Consider the following 18,266-nt stretch of genomic DNA (forward strand, 5'->3'; position numbering starts at 1 on the left):
TTGGCACAGAAAAGAAACGACTGGCGTGCTTTATTGAACTCTGCCAAATTCGCTTACTTGCTCCCGCTTGGCGGTTATGGCGCCAAACAAGAAAGTTTAAGCAATTCATGCAAAGGTAAATAAACCTAACTTAAATATTACGTGAAAGCGGCGATTAATAGTCAAATTGTAGTAGTACAAATAAGAAGCAGCATCACTTTAATTTTGTATTTGCTAACCTCAATAAATAAGTAACACGTTTTCCGTGATTACCGCTATGGGAATGCCGGCATCCGAACCATTTTTTGGCGCGGAAGCGGTTAGTGGTGCCGGACGCGCTGAATTTTAGAAGTAAATTTATTTAATTTAAAATAATGTTTTCACTAGCCTTATCTAATAAGTTTTCTATAAAAAAAACTGTTTTGAAAAAAGGCAAATTTAATGAAAACAATTATTGAAAGCCACGACTGGGCACAGTTAAAACTACATTAATTTGAAATTACCTTTTTGAAATTGTGGTAACACTATAATCCGTGTTTCAATTCCATGTTTCCGTTTTTCGCTTGTGTTCGATTTCTTTGATGATCCGCCGCCATTTATAATTTTCTCTGAAGCGTTCATGTGGTGTCTACGAAATTGAGCTAATTTTATGCAGAAATAACAGAAAATCTTGCATTAATCGTTTTAAAGTAGTGAAAAACTGGCACCGCAAAGCTCCGCGGTTTGATAAATATATATTCTAAATAAATTGTGCTGCGATTTGTTCAGAATTTGTTCAATTGAAATTGGTTGCAGAAGTTGGTGGAGTTTTTTTTCTGAAGTTGCAGTGAAAAATTTTTTATTCGAAAAAATGAGTGAATTTCCTGGAGCGCAATCCAACTTAAATCAATCCCAAGCTTTTGCTGCCGCTCTACAACGTGCTAAGCAGGTAAATTTTCAGAAAAGTATTATGTTTAAAAAATCGATTTCTATAGCCATTTGCGTTTTTACGCACATACCCACACACGCACACATGTATATTTAGATTGCCGCAAAGATACAACCGAACGCTGCACAAGGTAACGGAGGGGTACCCAACGCTGGGCCATCACCAACAGCTGGCGTTGGCTTTAAACGTTCTCATGATGACAGCGATTCGGGCCCGGAAATGAAAAGATTCACTAGTCCTGGCAATGACTACAATAATTCGAATGGTAGCAGCGTAGGTGGCGGCGGCGGCAGTATTGCTGGCTCCGGAAATATTTCTCAAGCACTGGCGCAAGCCGCAGCAGTTGCACAACGTCTGGCGGCTACCGCCGGTACTACTGTTGAAGAGCAAATACGCATTCCAGAGCCGCTTGTGAATGCTGTGTTAGGACGTGGCAGTACTGAGACAATTACACAAATACAGGCAGAATCTGGCTGCAAAGTACAACTGTCACAAGATCAAGGTATGGCTTCGGAAGCGACTAAATATATGGTATTTTAAGGGTGTTTGTATACATATACATAATATATAGATCGCGTCGTAACTCTGCGTGGTTCGCGTGAGACTGTGACTAAAGGGCGTGAACTTTTTCAACAATTGTCTAATCGCAATGGCGGGGGCAACATTGAAGTGGTTTTGACAATTAATATGCCACCACCTGGACCTACAGGTTTTCCTCCATATCAAGAAATAATGATACCAGGCACAAAAGTAGGTTTGGTAATTGGAAAAGGTGGCGATACCATCAAGCAATTGCAGGAAAAAACGGGCGCTAAGATGGTCATCATACAGGATGGTCCAAATCAGGAAATAATTGTAAATTTAACTTTGTCAAGAAATATATTATGTTGACTGTTGTTATTTACGTATTTATTTTTGTAGAAACCTTTACGTATATCAGGCGATCCTCAAAAGATCGAACACGCCAAGCAATCAGTATTAGATTTGATAGCACAGAAAGATTTGCAGGCAGCAGCTCTCGCTGCACGCAATAATGGCGGCAGTGTGCAGGGCACTGGAGGTGGTGGTAGTAGTGGAGGCTATAATTTTGGTAACCTCGGAGAACAGTGTGAAGTTTTTGTTCCGAAAATAGCCGTTGGTGTAGTAATCGGTAAAGGTGGTGATATGATTCGCAAAATACAAACTGAATGCGGTTGTAAGCTGCAATTCATACAAGGCAAAAACGATGAACCAGGCGATAGACGATGCCTTATACAGGGTACGCGTCAGCAAGTTGATGACGCCAAACGTATGATCGACGGACTCATTGAGAATATGATGGTAAGTCTCATTTTGAAGCTGAAAGTTCCCGTTTTCACTTTTTTTGAACGGCATGTCCCTACAGCAACGACAACAGCGAAACGCCAGCAGCAGTAGTAATGGTAATACGGAGGGTAACAATTCCAACTACGGTTACGGCTATGGGGTAAATCACGCACAGCAACCACCACGTGAGGAAATAACATTTATGGTTCCTTCATCAAAATGCGGCGTAAGCGAGACTACTAGTTGTTCTTTGAATAATTTAAAAAAACATTTTATTTTTGACATCACAGATTGTGATTGGGCGCGGCGGTGAAACAATAAAACTCATAAATCAGCAATCCGGCGCCTACTGTGAAATGGATCGTAATGCTGTTAACCCACCATCTGAAAAGTTATTCAAATGCAAGGGTACATCGGAACAAGTAGAAGCTGCGCGCCAAATGATTGCAGAAAAAATAAATATGGAATTGCCCATAATAGCACGTAAGCCCATTAGTGGCAACATTCCCGGTCAGCATAACAACCAAGGTGGGGGATATGGCCAAAATCCAATGCAAAATGATCCAAACGCCGCGGCAGCAGCTTACCAACAGCAATGGGGCGGGTATGCCCAGGGATGGGGCGATCAAAGCCAGCAACAGCAAATGATGATGGGTGGTGGTGCCATGGGTCAAAACGTAGCAGCAGCAGCGGGGGGTGGACAGCAGGCAGACTACTCAGCTCAATGGATCGAATATTACAAGTAAGCATTTCGCCTCAAAAACATTTATAAATATTATATTGTTTGTGTTACTTTTATAACATAGATCAATGGGTATGATGCGCGAAGCAGAAATGATTGAGCAGCAATTGAAGGCAAAGCAAGCTGGTGAGTACATTATAGTTTTTGAAGGGTATAATTTTGGCTTATAAGGAAATGCTTCAAAAAAATATAGGCGCCAATGCTGGCCAACCAATGGCGGTGCCACAACAGCAACAGGCACAACCGCCACAACAACAACAGCAGCCACAACCGCAACAGCAGCAGCAACAAGGGCAAGGGGGCGGTTCGGCTGATTATAGTGCCCAATGGGCTGAATACTACCGCAGCATAGGAAAGATTGCAGAAGCCGAAGCTATTGAGAAACAAATGAAGGTTTGTGGTCTCTTCTGTTTTTGCATTCATTTATAATTTCAGATCTTAAATAACAAATTTTATACATCACTTACAGCAGGGACAGAGTGGACAGCCGAATGCAGCAGGGGCTGCCGGTGGCAATAGCAATGCGCCAGCGGGAAGCAATAGCAGCAGTGGAAATAATAGTGGCGCCGGTGCCGCTAATAATCCCGCTGATGGCGGCAGCAATGCAGCGTTACAAGGTATGACACCTAGTCAATATGCACAGTATTCCCAATATTATGCTGCTGCTGCCGCCCAAGCAAGTCAAGCGGCAGGAGGTGCTGCACCCGGCTATCCACAACAGGCGGCATATGGGGGCTATGGCGCACCTGGAGGTGGTTATCCAGGCGCGCCACAACCCAACATGACGCCAGGTCCAAACGCCTCCAATCCCAAACAAAATAAAAGCGACAAAAATTAAGAATTATATAGTATAATTTATATGTATGAGAGTGAGCCGCAGTAGCAGAGCAGTAGACGATCGTATGTAGGTGTAGCAGAAGTAGCCGTTTGGAAAATTTGTTCACAACGAAGCAGTCAAATTGGGGTGAGTTGTGTTTGCGATTATGTATATGCATTTTTTCGATAAAACTTGATGCTTTTTTAAAAATTCAATACTTGAAACATTTGAAACTACCAATTCCATTATATTATACCACATCATGAGTTTTCGCATTTAATACTTTCTCACCCAATTATGCCTATATATACTATATTAATATATATTTGTGTATATTTAAATTGAATAATTCCTTTACACTTTACTATTTTGGTAGATTGCGCCTTATTACAATTGACAACCAATTTACAATTTGTGTACAAATTTTTATTTCGCATTTTCGCCATATACTATTTTCCTTAATACTTTTAACTGATTATTTCTACATACATACATATACATATAATTACTATATATGCACATACATATATATCATATGCCGATGTAACCAAATATATTCCAACATGAAAAATTTTTTGCAGAGGTCACAATTGTCTCAATTACTACTACTTCTACCACTACTACTACTACTCCTTATCACTCACAGTATCTGTGAAAATGTGTTGGCGTGTGCGAGATGGGTTAAATTTAATATATTATGTATTTTTAGCTTGTAAGCATAATTTATAGGAACATCAACACTAAAACAAGAAGAAAAAAAACATGAAACGCCAACTACGCGTTTATAGATCATGAGATTTGAGTGCATATTTCACGATAAAACGCGGTGTATAGAAAATTTCAATAAATGAATGCAATTGGATATTTCAAAAGTGACCAACCAAATTTGAACGCGCAGCGCAGTATTCACTATTTCGCTTAAATTTTGTAAATTGCAAAAAATTCATAGCACAAAGTACATACGCATCTTAACCGAAAAGTTTTTCAAGTGTTGTAAAACTCTTAATTATGTTAAAAGAAAAAAGAATTGTAGGATGTGTTTAACTGAAAACGGAAACTTTTAATAATCATAAAATTAATGGAATGCGGAAAATCTCTAATTAATGATTTAGTGAACTATGAACGCTGATCATAATCTCTCCACAAATATATTTCGAAAAACAATTAATTAAACTTGTAAAATGTATGCTTTAACATAACAGTAGATAAGCCAATTTCGAAAAAATGTGGGCCTAAACAACTAAACCCGCAATGTTGGTTTAAACTTTAAAATTAAAGAGAAACAGAGAAATAATATATATAAATAAAAACTAAAACGTACGATTTCCCATATTCTTCCAACTGCTTGCTTCGTTATAACAACAGCAACAAGAAACAACAAAATGTGCAATCCTTACGACAATTTAATACGACAAGGACCCAAAATGCTGAAATACATGTGACTTCACAACTATAATACCTAAAAATCAAACCTAGAGATGATTGTTTCCCGCCATGCAACGTATGATTCAGATCATTGCCAACGGCATCGGGAGGGTAACACAGAAGTAGACAAACGTAACAAACTGAGCTGCGTGTGGTAAGCTGGACTTAATGCAACAATAATTAACTGTTTGATGATGAAATTTACATGCTATATACCTACCTATACGTACAGTCATGTACATGTAGTGATGTGAAAAATAACAGGAACACGACAATTTCACCAGTTTTGGCTATTTTTCTTTTGTTTGCTTAATTTTTTACGTATACATACGTAATACATTATCTAACAAAACTTTTGCAACTTGCGCTTTATCAAGCTAGAATTTAAAGGACTAAAAAAACTGCATACTTGATTTTTTTTCTACGAATTCGGAATAAAAAGTTTGTTGTAAAATGTTGCTGAATTTTTCTACCAAGTTTGAAAATTTTACTTCTATGATTTATATTAGGTAATGAGCTGTATTTGTATAAAAAATATTNTACGAATTCGGAATAAAAAGTTTGTTGTAAAATGTTGCTGAATTTTTCTACCAAGTTTGAAAATTTGACTTCTATGATTTATATTAGGTAATGAGCTGTATTTGTATAAAAAATATTAAACATTAAATAAACAAAAGAAAAAAAACCAAAACAAGACAAAATGTGCCCCTATTATTTTTAACATGACTATATGTACATGCCTACTATAATATTTTATAAATATTTCAATGAACGAACTGTGTGTTTATTATATTAGTACTTGAAAAAGAAAATGAAAAATGCAATTTATAAAAATGTTTTATAATAATTTAATTATTAATTGCCCAAATACGTCATTATCTACCATATGTTTCAAATAAAATATGTCCATGGTCTATGTTAATTTCCATAAATATTGAAACATGCGAATTACCATATTTATATAATATATTATAAGAAAAAATCTTGAATGCAATTATTATGCCTATATGCTACATATGTATGTATGTATAAAAAAAAACATACAGGTGTACATGATTGTGTATACGTATATACAATATTAAATGCTCTTGCTATACATATTTCGAACTAATTAAAGGTGAAAATTATATTGTAGCTATTTGTTGAAGTGCAACAAAAAGAAAGATGGAATATCTAGAAGGCAAAAGCAAAATGTACGAACATCAGCAACACATTTTTGGCGAGTTTACTTAGCGATTTTGGTCAAACAGGCAACGACTCTCACCTACAGGAATAATTTCTGTTTTACTTTTTCGATATAAAATTTTAATTAAATTCTTTTAATTTTTAGTACTTGTCGATATCTACCAAAATGCATTTACATATACCAATATTATAAATTACCCTTTTCTTTATTATAATTTCAGTCCTGCTTTTTTTCTTACCCCGGACAAAAAAGTTTTGCATTTGGAACTTAAGTAAAAATATAATTATGAGTTGTTTCATTTTCGCGATCACCCTGCCATGCTATTTAATATTATGCCCAAATGTGTAAAGAATTTCCACCAATTGTCACCTTTTTTATCACGGTTTAAAAAATAATTTTAATAATGTTAATAGGAGTTCAAACTTGGAAGTTATAGCATGAAATATTTCTCATGCAATATTTAGATGGTGGTTTTTGGCTTCAAGCTGAGAGTCCTTATAGAATAGCTCAGCAAAGCAATTAATTCATCCAAGAGCCGAGCCCACTATATCGGCCATCAACCTCGCAAATCAAAAGTGAAAATTTCCTTTCTCATGGACAGGAATTTGAAGATTTTAAGGGATACCTTGCATAGACCACAACTGGTTCTTGCTGTCGATGTGCCCGCATACAATTTTCCAAAATTTTGGGAAATATTACTAGAGTGATCTCCTAGTCTTTGGCCTGATATAAATTAAAGTCCGTACTTACGTAAACCTTTACATTTCCAAATAAACAGGCACAGGGCACACTGGTTTATATCTAAATCTGAGTGTTGTTTATTCGAGACTCAAGACCTGCCATCCTTCAAAAAATATTCAAAACATCAATGTTTTTTATGCAAAAGATAAAATATCCTTCCTTAAATTTTTGCTCTTTTAGTCTTTAGTATTTTCTCGATTCGCTGTACCAACGCTCAGACCTATAAAAAAAGCACCGGCGCGTATACTTCTCTGTATGGTGGTGGAACTGCAATCCTCGCGTGTGTTTTCGTGATTTTCTTAATGTTTAATGCCCAGCAAAACGTTTACCAAATACTAATCATAATAATTTTTTATATGTACATACATACAAAATATTTTGATGCAAAATTGATAATCGAATTTTCTGAATTTTTCGAAAACATTGAAATGCCAGCTTTAATATTTTCTTATATCTTTTTTTTTAAGTACATTAATGGCCACCTATGGTTAGTCCCCAACTGCGGGTCGCTCAAGTGGTCAGGGGCGGCTGTTCGATTATACATTTCAAATGAAATTATAGACAAAGAGGGCAAGACTACTACAAGCTATCAAATAGAATCAATAGTGGTACATTCACACTTTTTTATGGTAAGATTCATTACATTGCTAATTTTGCTTTGAAAATATATGTAAACAAAATTTTATATATGCAATTTTCCATATACCAAGTACACATTTTTAAAAATCCGAAATAATATATTTACATACGCGTACATGCATTCGTATGTGTGCGCATGCATACATAAATTTATGATTGTGTACATATTTATACTTACCAATATTTCGTTATGTACTACGTATTTCGTGCATAAGTTTTGATATACCTGCATATAATTACATACACTTACCTGAAATGTTTATGTATATGTACTTTTTGGTACGCATTTAGATGGCGTGTACACGTGCCCAAACCGTTTTTTCCAACAAATATGCTACGTCTATCTCTATATACTATGTTATTTGCATATATATACATACATACATATACATATATACATAAATCTATTTCCAGTGNAATGTTATTTGCATATATATATACATACATACATATACATATATACATAAATCTATTTCCAGTGCCACAGTTTCTCTCAAACAGCTTAGCGTCTACAGCAAACAATCACTTCTCTAGTTTTAATGTAGCTCTTACCATCTACCTACCTACCATACCAACCAATCAACCTTCTTCCTAATAAACGTATGTACAGTACCAAAACAGGCAGTAAATGACTTCCCCAAAAATGTGGTAAGCTGCTCTGCAAATGTCCGTCAAATGGTCATCACGTACGTAAATGTATTGCAACTTGAAAAATGTATATTTTGAATGCTGATTTGACTATATGCTTTTTTTTTTTTTAAATCATAAAATTATGTCTATAAAAATTTTTTTAAAGTGTCCTTAATTTTTGACTACGAACCCCCAATTTTAGTACTGCTCATTTATCTGTATATTATTACGATTATAATTCTTATTATTATTTGCAAATATAAGAGTTTTAGAAAAATTACAAATATTCGCGTGAGAGTCTAATTAAAATGTTGCAACATTTTAAAACGACCGAAAAATTAACCTACAAAATTTATCGAAAAAAGCTGTAGAAAATACGTATATTTCAATATTATATTAATCAAATTATTAACAGGATATAGACAAAACAAACCGCTTGTTTTGTTTAGAAAATCGCAAAGAAAAATATAAAAGAGAAGTTTAATAATTTTAAGTGTACTATGAAATGGCAAACAATATTTAATCGCTTTTAGGATAGTGTTACAAATACATAGGAAAACATGTAATTGTTTTTGTCAAAAAAAAAAACAAGGAAACTCAAAAATAACCACAATTCAACGTACAAGTCCGACTTGGATTGAAAATTTTAAAAATAAATATCTTTAATAAAGCATTGATTTATTCAACACCCAACATCGAAATATTGTATATTTATACAATTTTCAGATATATGAAAATTATATAAAATATATCTATGCGTATTTATGTGCATACATATGTATATCGTATGTATTATTCAATTTTGTCTACCATACTTTCAGCGCGTTTAGGTGTAGGCAAATGAGAGAGGAAAAGGCAGCAGTCAGATTTGTTGGCAGTGCGCAAGAACAGAAGCCGGTCAATCAATCATTCAGTCAGGCCGTCAGTCAGTTGGTTGATCGTTACAGGTCGGGACAGGCACCAATTCCAGTTCATGTGTTTTGTAGAATGTGTGTTGTTGAAACGTGTATACTCGTGCCGTATGGGGTTTTCGATTTATAATCGGCGCTTTAGGTTTGTTTTTATTATATTGTATATAAACACTTTTACATTAAACTTTTATTTGATTTTAAATTCATTATATTGACTTTACTTAAATGAAATTTGCTTAAAGCATAACTACGTACATAAATAATTTTCTTATAAAATTAATTGTTTTATACATAATTTCCTGTATATAACCTATGAAATTTTCGCTATATTTATATATGTATATATAAATATTTCTCGTAGTGTTTGGTGCTGAAGCTGCTGCTGCATTGCCCCCTTTTCCCCTCCACCAATGTTTGGTCGTGGCAGACTGCAGATACAGAAATAAAGCCAAGTGGTGTCAGCAGCAAAGTGAGCAAACGCACATGCACGTAACTTTTTGCGAACATTTGACATTTTTATATATATAAAAACATACATACATACATTTTTTTCAAAATATCAATTTTACAATGTCTATACCTACAAACATATATATATGTACGCTTACTATGTATTCATAATTTAAAAGATTGTCCCACTTACAAAATTTGATATGGCTCGGTTCGAGTAAGCAGACATAGCACCACATCCGGCGATTTTATTGCAATAAGTCCTACACGCAGCAAAAGAAAACCGCTTGCATAATTACCAACTCTTCACTAAGCTGTTATTACTAATGGTTTTTTCGTTTCTACCCCTTTCTCTTTTCGTGTTTGATTGTAAAATAAGGCAAACGGTGAGAAAGTTGTATGTTCGTTTCTTAAAATGTCAGACTCTTGTAAGGCAAAAAAGGCAAATGTTCTGACCTTTGAAGCTTTGTCAGGGGAGATGGTTGCTCTGAAAATCAGATGGTTGCTTAAAACGATAATACTATGAAATGCGTGAGCTGGACAAGGATAAGAAGGCAAAAACATACCATTTTACACGGGGTTGAGTGTAATATCGAACACGTTTTGCACCGTGCAAGCGCACCATTTTTTTTGTAGAAACGGATTCACCATAACTCCAGCAGCTCACAGTTTCCCAACTTCATTCTTGAGCACAAAAGGATGGATTTGATTAAAATTATTTTTACAGACGAAAATTAACTTTCTCTCTAAATGTTAAAAAAAAAATCCGGACTAAAGAGGGTGAAGCGTTCGTGCAACACAGTGAAACTTCCAAAAGTTCCTACTTGTTCGCAAAATCATTGACCTTCACCAAAAATCTTATTCCAGAAGGAATCATATACATAACTGTCCAAATATTGGTTTTTACACGAGGGCAACGGTCCAAAACTTAAGTCTTAACTAGAGCAATTTTTTTTTGTCTGGAATGAGTTTACAGTTAATGCAAACAGGCAAATCTAGAGTTGTTTCCCCAAAAACTCTTAGGAAATTTGGCAGAGAATACAAAGCCAAATTGGCTATGTCCTTCTACAAATCGTCAGCCTCTGCATTTTTTAGATGAGAGAGCTTTTTTCCTTTCCATTGTGGCATACATTCTTTACGATTTTAATCCATCCAATAACGGCTTGGAAAATGTACTTATAATCATTTTTTCTTCAATGATAATCGATAAAAGTGATTCCTTGTTCATCTCAAAGAATGATAGTCATATTGTTGCAACAATTCTCGCCTTTTTGCTTCAGCAGTCGAGCCCTTTTTACGTGCTGTATAGGTGCTGTGCTCTTCTCATGCGCTTAGTGATAGCTCAATATTTCATTAAACGACTGAATTGCTGCAGAAATTCGTCTAGATTACACCTCAATATGACCAAACTTCGTTCATTATCACCGTTATGTCAGGAGAAGTTGTTTTAAATTAGTTAGAGAAAGTTGCTTGAATTTTCTTTTGGGAAGGCGTTCGAAAATGTTTAGTTTTAAGATTTTTGCAGCGAGTCGGTGGGCATAAAACTAAGATAAGGACCTGACGAATGGATCGGACTTCAAAACGAAATGAAACTATGTACGCAAACGGAAAGTATTAAGAANACATTAACACCGTTATGTCAGGAGAAGTTGTTTTAAATTAGTTAGAGAAAGTTGCTTGAATTTTCTTTTGGGAAGGCATTCGAAAATGTTTAGTTTTAAGATTTTTGCAGCGAGTCGGTGGGCATAAAACTAAGATAAGGACCTGACGAATGGATTGGACTTCAAAACGAAATGAAACTATGTACGCAAACGGAAAGTATTAAGAANTATTTTCGATAATTGTTTTTCTGACTTTGTATGGAAGAAAATGTGTGAAGAAAACTCGCCAAAAACCAACTCGATTTTTTAGCAACTTAAAACTTACACTTGAAAAATTATAAGTATTAAATATACAAAGGGAAATAGACAAAACTTGCTTAAATGACGTCTGCNCATATTTAAAATTTCTCAAATCCTTTATCCCCTTTTGATAACATTCAACCCTTTCGCCAATTTCATGTGAATAAATTATTCTCTAGAATTTACAAGCAAAACAAAACCAAATTGGAGAAAATCTGTTTTACTTAATAATTTTTGGGAATATTTATACACACGGAATTCCCGATAAAGCCGATTTTGATTATTTAGTTATCACTATATTTCTTTCAGCAGTTAATGCAAACACGCATTCGCAAGTCTTCCACACAATGCTCACATATCCTAGGCGTGTGCTTTTGCGTGCATCCACCATGTACTTTTCAATTTGTGTGCTGTTGAGCGTAGCATGTCTGTGACGAAAAGAAGAAAATATGAATCTACTTAAAGCAAAACACTCGTGCGAAAATGTTTTTAAGTTTTTGAAACCAGGTAATTTTTTTTTTAATTTTTAATTCTGAATTCATTTTGTTAGAGCAATAGTGTACATTTGTAATACATACATAGTACTTACGTACAGTTAGCGTCAAAAATATGCATACCCTGACGTTTTGACGATTTTATTTATTTATATTTTCCATACCGAATTTTTCCTATTTTTTCATAAAAATATATTTACCACAAGAATAATTTTTTTTTTTTTAATTTAATACAGAACTAGGGGGGAAAATGCAAAAGTAACAAGAAAGTTTCATAGAAATTTTGCAACTCGATATCTTAGAAAAATTTTGAATATGCAGTTAGTTTTGTAGTCCATTAAATTTTAGTATATTAATGTGCATGTTTCAAATCGCTAAAAATTACCGTAGATTTTCGATAATTGTTTTTCTGACTTTGTATGGAAGAAAATGTGTGAACAAAACTCGCCAAAAACCAACTCGATTTTTTAGCAACTTAAAACTTACACTTGAAAAATTATAATTATTAAATATACAAAGGGAAATAGACAAAACTTGCTTAAATGACGTCTGCAAGCAATTTAATTTTAAAATTTTACACACGCATACTCATTTTCAATTTCAAACAACAACAACTTTAGACAATTCTTTTTTTTACTCTCCATTTTATATGATTTTAAAATGTTGGCAAGCTTCAAAAAAAAAATCATGGCCGACGAATTGATAGAACGGTTTTACCTTACATGCTTACCAAGCCAAACAAATAATTACTACTTTGACTTTGAGATAAAAGAAAACTATTTTTGATCAAACAAAATATGGTTTATAGCAAATAGACATGATCGAAAAAACCTAGAATAGAGATTCTACAGTTCCATACGACTTCATTTTCATATTCAGCGACTCAAATTTGTTAGAATTTACCATTGTTTTTGTTGTTGTTGTAGTGACAGTCCTTGGCCAGATATAAATCTGGGTCGTTCCGGTTACGTAGACCCGACTGTCGAGTAGAATTTACTCCTCTCGTCCGGTAGACACATTTTTTTTTTCTGGGTTAGATAACTAAGTCAAATTCCACATATTTATGATCTGAACTAAATCTAAAATAAGAATTTTTTGATGTTAGAAAATAAGCTTATTTGTGGCATTTAGGGACGCAAATGTTCGTTCGCCAGACAACTTTTTTTGTGAGGCTGCATTGGTTTTGCACATAGCTGGGCAGTTTGACAAGTGAGTGCCTTTTTACATTCCCTGTGAGCAACTGTAAATGCAATACTGCTCCCGTCAATTGGCATCTGTTAAGACATAGATTACTGTACAATTTTAGGCATGTTAGTTGTAATTTAGTTGCTAGACATTAAAAGCAGACAACCTCGTGAAGTTAAAAAAAAAAAAATTATAAAAAGTGAATTTCGTGTGCTGATTAAGCATTATTTTTTGCATAAAAATCCATTACCGAAAGCAGGCAGAGGCTTCAGAAATAATATGGAGATTCTGCTCAATCAATTTCAATGGTTAACAAGTACTTTACTGAGTTCCGTTGTGTGACAACTTCAAATGAGCGTTTGACGATGTCCAGCCGCAATCCAAACGAAGAAGGCCAATAAGGTCATGTCCACAGTTTATGAATAGGGCAAAACAATCACACCCGAATATTTTCCAGAGTTTTTAAACAGGTTCGATATTGATTTTAAGCAGAAACGACCACATTTGTCCAAGAAAAAGTGCTATTCCATCAAGACAATGCACTGGTGCAAACGTGTGTAGTCACCATAGGAAATCCATCATTTGAACTACAGCAAGATTTGGCCCCAAAGACTATTTTCTGTTTTCAAACCTAAAGAAATGGCTGGCCGTTAGGAAATTTGGACCGAATGAAGAGGAAGGAATTGAAAATTTGGAAAAACGCTGGACCAAATGTATCGACCTAAAAGGAGACTAGTTGAGAAATAAAACGCTTTAACGACGAAAAATATATCTTTTATCAAAAAGGTCAAACTGTCCTCGCAAATTTTAAAGAATAAGTGAAAATGCTTGTAGTGTAATTTTAAAACTTATGTTTAAGCGCTGTAGTATATACTGTTCAAAAAACTATTTTTAGGGATTTTCAGGAACTTGCTACTTTAAAAAAAACTTATTTGCTAAATGTTATAGGTTAGTTTGTTTTTATTTCTTAATGTTTTTTTTTTAAGTATTAACTTAAAACTTGAGATTTTGCGAAATATTGCCTACTCATTTTTGCAATTCAATAAAAGTTTCGGCGTTTTCGAGGCTTTTTATCGCGGAGGAAATGCGCCTTTTTTATAAAAATGAACTAAGATAACAAATGACCTATACTCAGTCTGAAAAAGATCTTTCACACAAATAGTGCCATGAATTCAAAACAAATATTGGTCAGAATTTGCATACTACATAATTTATTTTTATTTTTTAACAATATACATAGTGAGAAGTGAGTCGATGGTGATTTTTATTAAATATTTGTAAGGGTTTTAAAGTTAAAATGTTTTTTTTTTTTTATATTGTTCAGCTGTCAGCAAAAAAAAATTAAAATTCAACGCGATTCTTCAACCGTTTAAAACTTGCACTTATTTACTAAAATTTAACAGGCTATTAAACTGAATATCCAAAAATTTTCGAAAAATTCAGATCAAAGGGCTCAAATGAAAATTTATTGAATTTTCAAAGCTCTGTATAAAAATTTAAAGTTTGATTTACATATCTGTGTTCGTATGGAAAAGTAGCTTATGTCGAAAGGCTGGCTTTAGTATAAATCGGCATTCGCAGCATACGATTGCGAATGATTTACGGGCGCTAAGCCGTTAAACAACTTTTAGCTAATAAACGTGCAAGAAATAGTTCCGGTACTAGCAAGTCAATATTCTTTTAAAGTCTCATCAAAAAATTCCTTGTCGTTTAAAAAATAAAGGGGATGCCGCATTATACTAAAACCGGCCTTTCGACATAAGCTACTTTTCCATACGAACACAGATATGTAGTTATATGATATTGGTTAAAACTTCATAAAAAATTACAAAAAAATGTATTAAAAAAAATTAATTATAAAAAACTTGCAAATATTCAGCCTCATTGCGAGAGTCACGTCGAATGCAAGTCGATTTTCGAGAGTCGAATCGTATCGAAAATTGCATGTCAATGCCTAAAATTTCGACTCGACTAGTGTATTAAAACTGAAAAACTTGGTAGCACTACAAAGTTTTCGGCGATTTTCGTCTATTGCTTATTTCAGCACGACAGTAGACAATGCCAGTGTTGTCGAGTCGTAAAATTTAGTTTAGAGTTCGATTTATATTATTTTGGTAAAAGCGTGAACGATATTTTTTTAAAAAATAATAAAAAAAAATTTAATTATAAAAACCTTGCAAATATTTAACAAAAATTATTATTTTTTTTTTGTATGGACCATTTTGATAGTCGAAGTTAATAGCTTCAAATTTTTGTACTTATAAACGGCACTAAGTATTTTTAATTATAAAATCGAAGAAGTATATCACAATCCTTTTTTACTGTCCGTCCGTTACTACATATATCTACATAGTTAGCAATAATTGACTTGCGGCATCCATATTTACAGTTTTTTCTCAGGCCAAGTATTTTTATATTATATGCGTTTTATTGTTGTATTATAATTTTTTTGTTTTTCTTCCAAGCAGCACGAAAATCAACATTGTAGGTTCCATTTTGATTTAAAAATTTTTTAAACATGTATTATTTATTTTCCATTGAGATTCAAGGGGTTGTGAAGCGCAATACATAGCCTATCCAATCCAAGTGTCAACCTCACCTACGCGCGGCGAATCTTGTTATAAATATACCTATTGTTCATGTATATATAGCAGGCGAGGCTCTGGCGACCCCAATGCACTTTTGCAAGGGGGTATATACACATATACATACATTATGGCGTATAACAACGACAAATCGAAAGCAAAGTTAGCGAAAGCTAGATGATGGCGTGGAATGTTTTAACTTTGCCGATGTTGAAATTTTCGCTGTCGATATCTGGATATAAGTTAGTCACGCCGACAAGAAATTGGCATGAAATTGAATTAAATTTACCGATAAGGCGACGTAGCGGCCGTTTTAAAAATTTGCAGCTATCTTTTTTCGCAACTCGTTACACCATACGTTTCTTCGGATAAGTTTTTTATTGCCGCAAAAGTTTCCTACGTTTGAAAACCTGAATTGCAGCGCCTATTGAATTGTGGAATCAAGTTCGATGTTGAAATTTTCGCTGTCGATATCTGGATATAAGTTAGTCACACCAACAAGAAATTGGCATGAAAGTGAAAAAATAAAAATTTAATTAAATTTGCCGATAAGGCGTCTTAGCGGCCGTTTTAAAATTCTGCAGCTATCTTTTTTCGCAACTCGTTACGCCATACGTATCTTCGGATAGGTTTTTTATTGCCGCAAAAGTTTCCTACGTTTGAAAACCTGAATCAAGTTTTGAGCCCGCATTTTAAACTAACGCTCCTCCCATGACGCTGAAAGTGCATACAAATCTACATGACGCGACCGAACGCATAAGAAACAAATACGGCCTGAAGTACTTATAAAAAAGGAGGACGAGATCAGTGAAAAAGTCTTAAAAAAGACGTTAAAGAGCATTGAAGACAGCTAAGTTATTCAACCTTTCAAAATACAAGTCATTGAATTAAATTTTGATCAACTGCAAACGCATAGCGCATACTGAAAAGTTTAAAGTTAAAGTTTATTTTAAAAAATATCGCGTGCCCTGCTAACTTCCACGGAAGTTAGCAGGGCACCTTCTGAAAACCAANCAATTTTGAGCAACTGCAAACGCATAGCGCATGCTGAAAAGTGCACTTCGAAGTAGTCGGCTTATTAGTGCACATAATTCTCGCAAAGAAATTGCTTCAAAGTCGATGGGAGCATCTTAATTCGTTTTGACCATAAATGTATTGCATAAATCGGAGAACCACTTTCAACACTAGCCTCTATGGCCAGGCAAATTTGCTTCAGTGCGCACTCTATGCACGTTTGTGATTCGTCGTCTGCTTTACATCGGGCCTATGATGTGTGCCGTAAATTAAGCGAAGAAACACAAATTTTACACGAGGTAAGTCTTATACATATGTACANATTTTACACGAGGTAAGTCATACATATGTACATATGTACAAATAAAAATGTTCAAACCTTAATATTATCGTTGTTATAATTCTGTTGCTAAATATAAACGCTACTTCTTGTCTATTTCAGAGATACAACATTAAAAACTCAGTTGGAAAACCTCAACAAGTTCTGAAACATCCTTTTAAGATTTTCGTCGCAACTCGAATCGGCATACACTTCTTTAGAGTCGGCGTCGTTCAAGGTAAATTCTTAACATAAAAAGTCTGCACATTTAAAAACGAACATGTCACTGTAATCTGAAAACTCATTTGAAACTTATTAGTCAAAAGTTAACGGATATCATCGAACAAAACACAAAAATAAATTACAAGGATAGCCAAATATGTTATACATCATAAGGAATTACAGTTAAGCATTTTCGATTATTTAAGCAAAAGCATAAGTACCTAGTAAGTTTTAATCCTTAAATTATAATTTTGATGGCATATTTAGCTGATTTTTTTCTCGATGCTACAACCTTAAAACATCGAGTATAGTTAATCATTATATTTCGACAAAGATGCTCATGATATCAAATTACAATTTTTTTGCTGTTGTAACTTAAGTTACGGAAACAAGTGACATTTTTTTTTGTTAAATCAACTAATTAAAAGACTTCTTTAAAACAAGGGTAAATACTAGGCTGGGTCGATTTTGTATGGGGGAAAATAAAAGACGTTTGACCGCATTGTAATAGTAATATTATGATGTCTTAGGTCTTAGCCAATTGTTATTGGCCACGAAAGATTAATTTAAAACTTATCTTTAGCCCGCGCAATTGCATCAAAGTATACGAATTTTGAAAATGAAACTTTGGCTGGTAATATCTATGGAATGCGTTAATTTTTATAAATCGGACGATATATCAAATTAAGGGTTATTAAATTTAGTACCTCACGTTCATTTACCATTTTTCAATAAGTCTACTAGTTTTTAAGATATTAAGCTAAAACTTACAAAAGCTATAATTTTCCCTTAT

The 18,266-nt window shown here is 34.1% G+C and overlaps 1 protein-coding gene across 2 annotated transcripts; it reads left to right on the forward strand.

The window, feature by feature from the left end:
* Positions 1-520: 520 nt before the first annotated feature.
* Positions 521-4,965, forward strand: Psi (P-element somatic inhibitor). 2 transcript variants are annotated; one of them, XR_001848791.1, is made up of 10 exons: positions 521-907; positions 1,004-1,409; positions 1,479-1,762; positions 1,829-2,227; positions 2,292-2,438; positions 2,503-2,954; positions 3,019-3,080; positions 3,148-3,347; positions 3,424-3,918; positions 4,353-4,965. XR_001848791.1 is itself a non-coding variant. In XM_017627429.1 (9 exons), exons 1-9 carry the CDS (start codon positions 830-832, stop codon positions 3,790-3,792), a joined length of 2,397 nt encoding a protein of 798 aa, XP_017482918.1. In that variant the 5' UTR covers positions 521-829; the 3' UTR covers positions 3,793-3,919. The 2 variants fall into 2 exon arrangements, 1 of the variants encoding a protein (XP_017482918.1); XM_017627429.1 differs by lacking the exon at positions 4,353-4,965 and having other exon boundaries at positions 3,424-3,919.
* The last annotated feature ends 13,301 nt before the right edge of the window (positions 4,966-18,266 follow it).

This window comes from Rhagoletis zephyria, unplaced genomic scaffold, assembly GCF_001687245.7.
Source record: "Rhagoletis zephyria isolate East Lansing unplaced genomic scaffold, Rhagoletis_zephyria_1.1 Rzeph_scaffold_05237, whole genome shotgun sequence".
Classification (NCBI taxonomy): Eukaryota; Metazoa; Arthropoda; class Insecta; order Diptera; family Tephritidae; genus Rhagoletis; species Rhagoletis zephyria.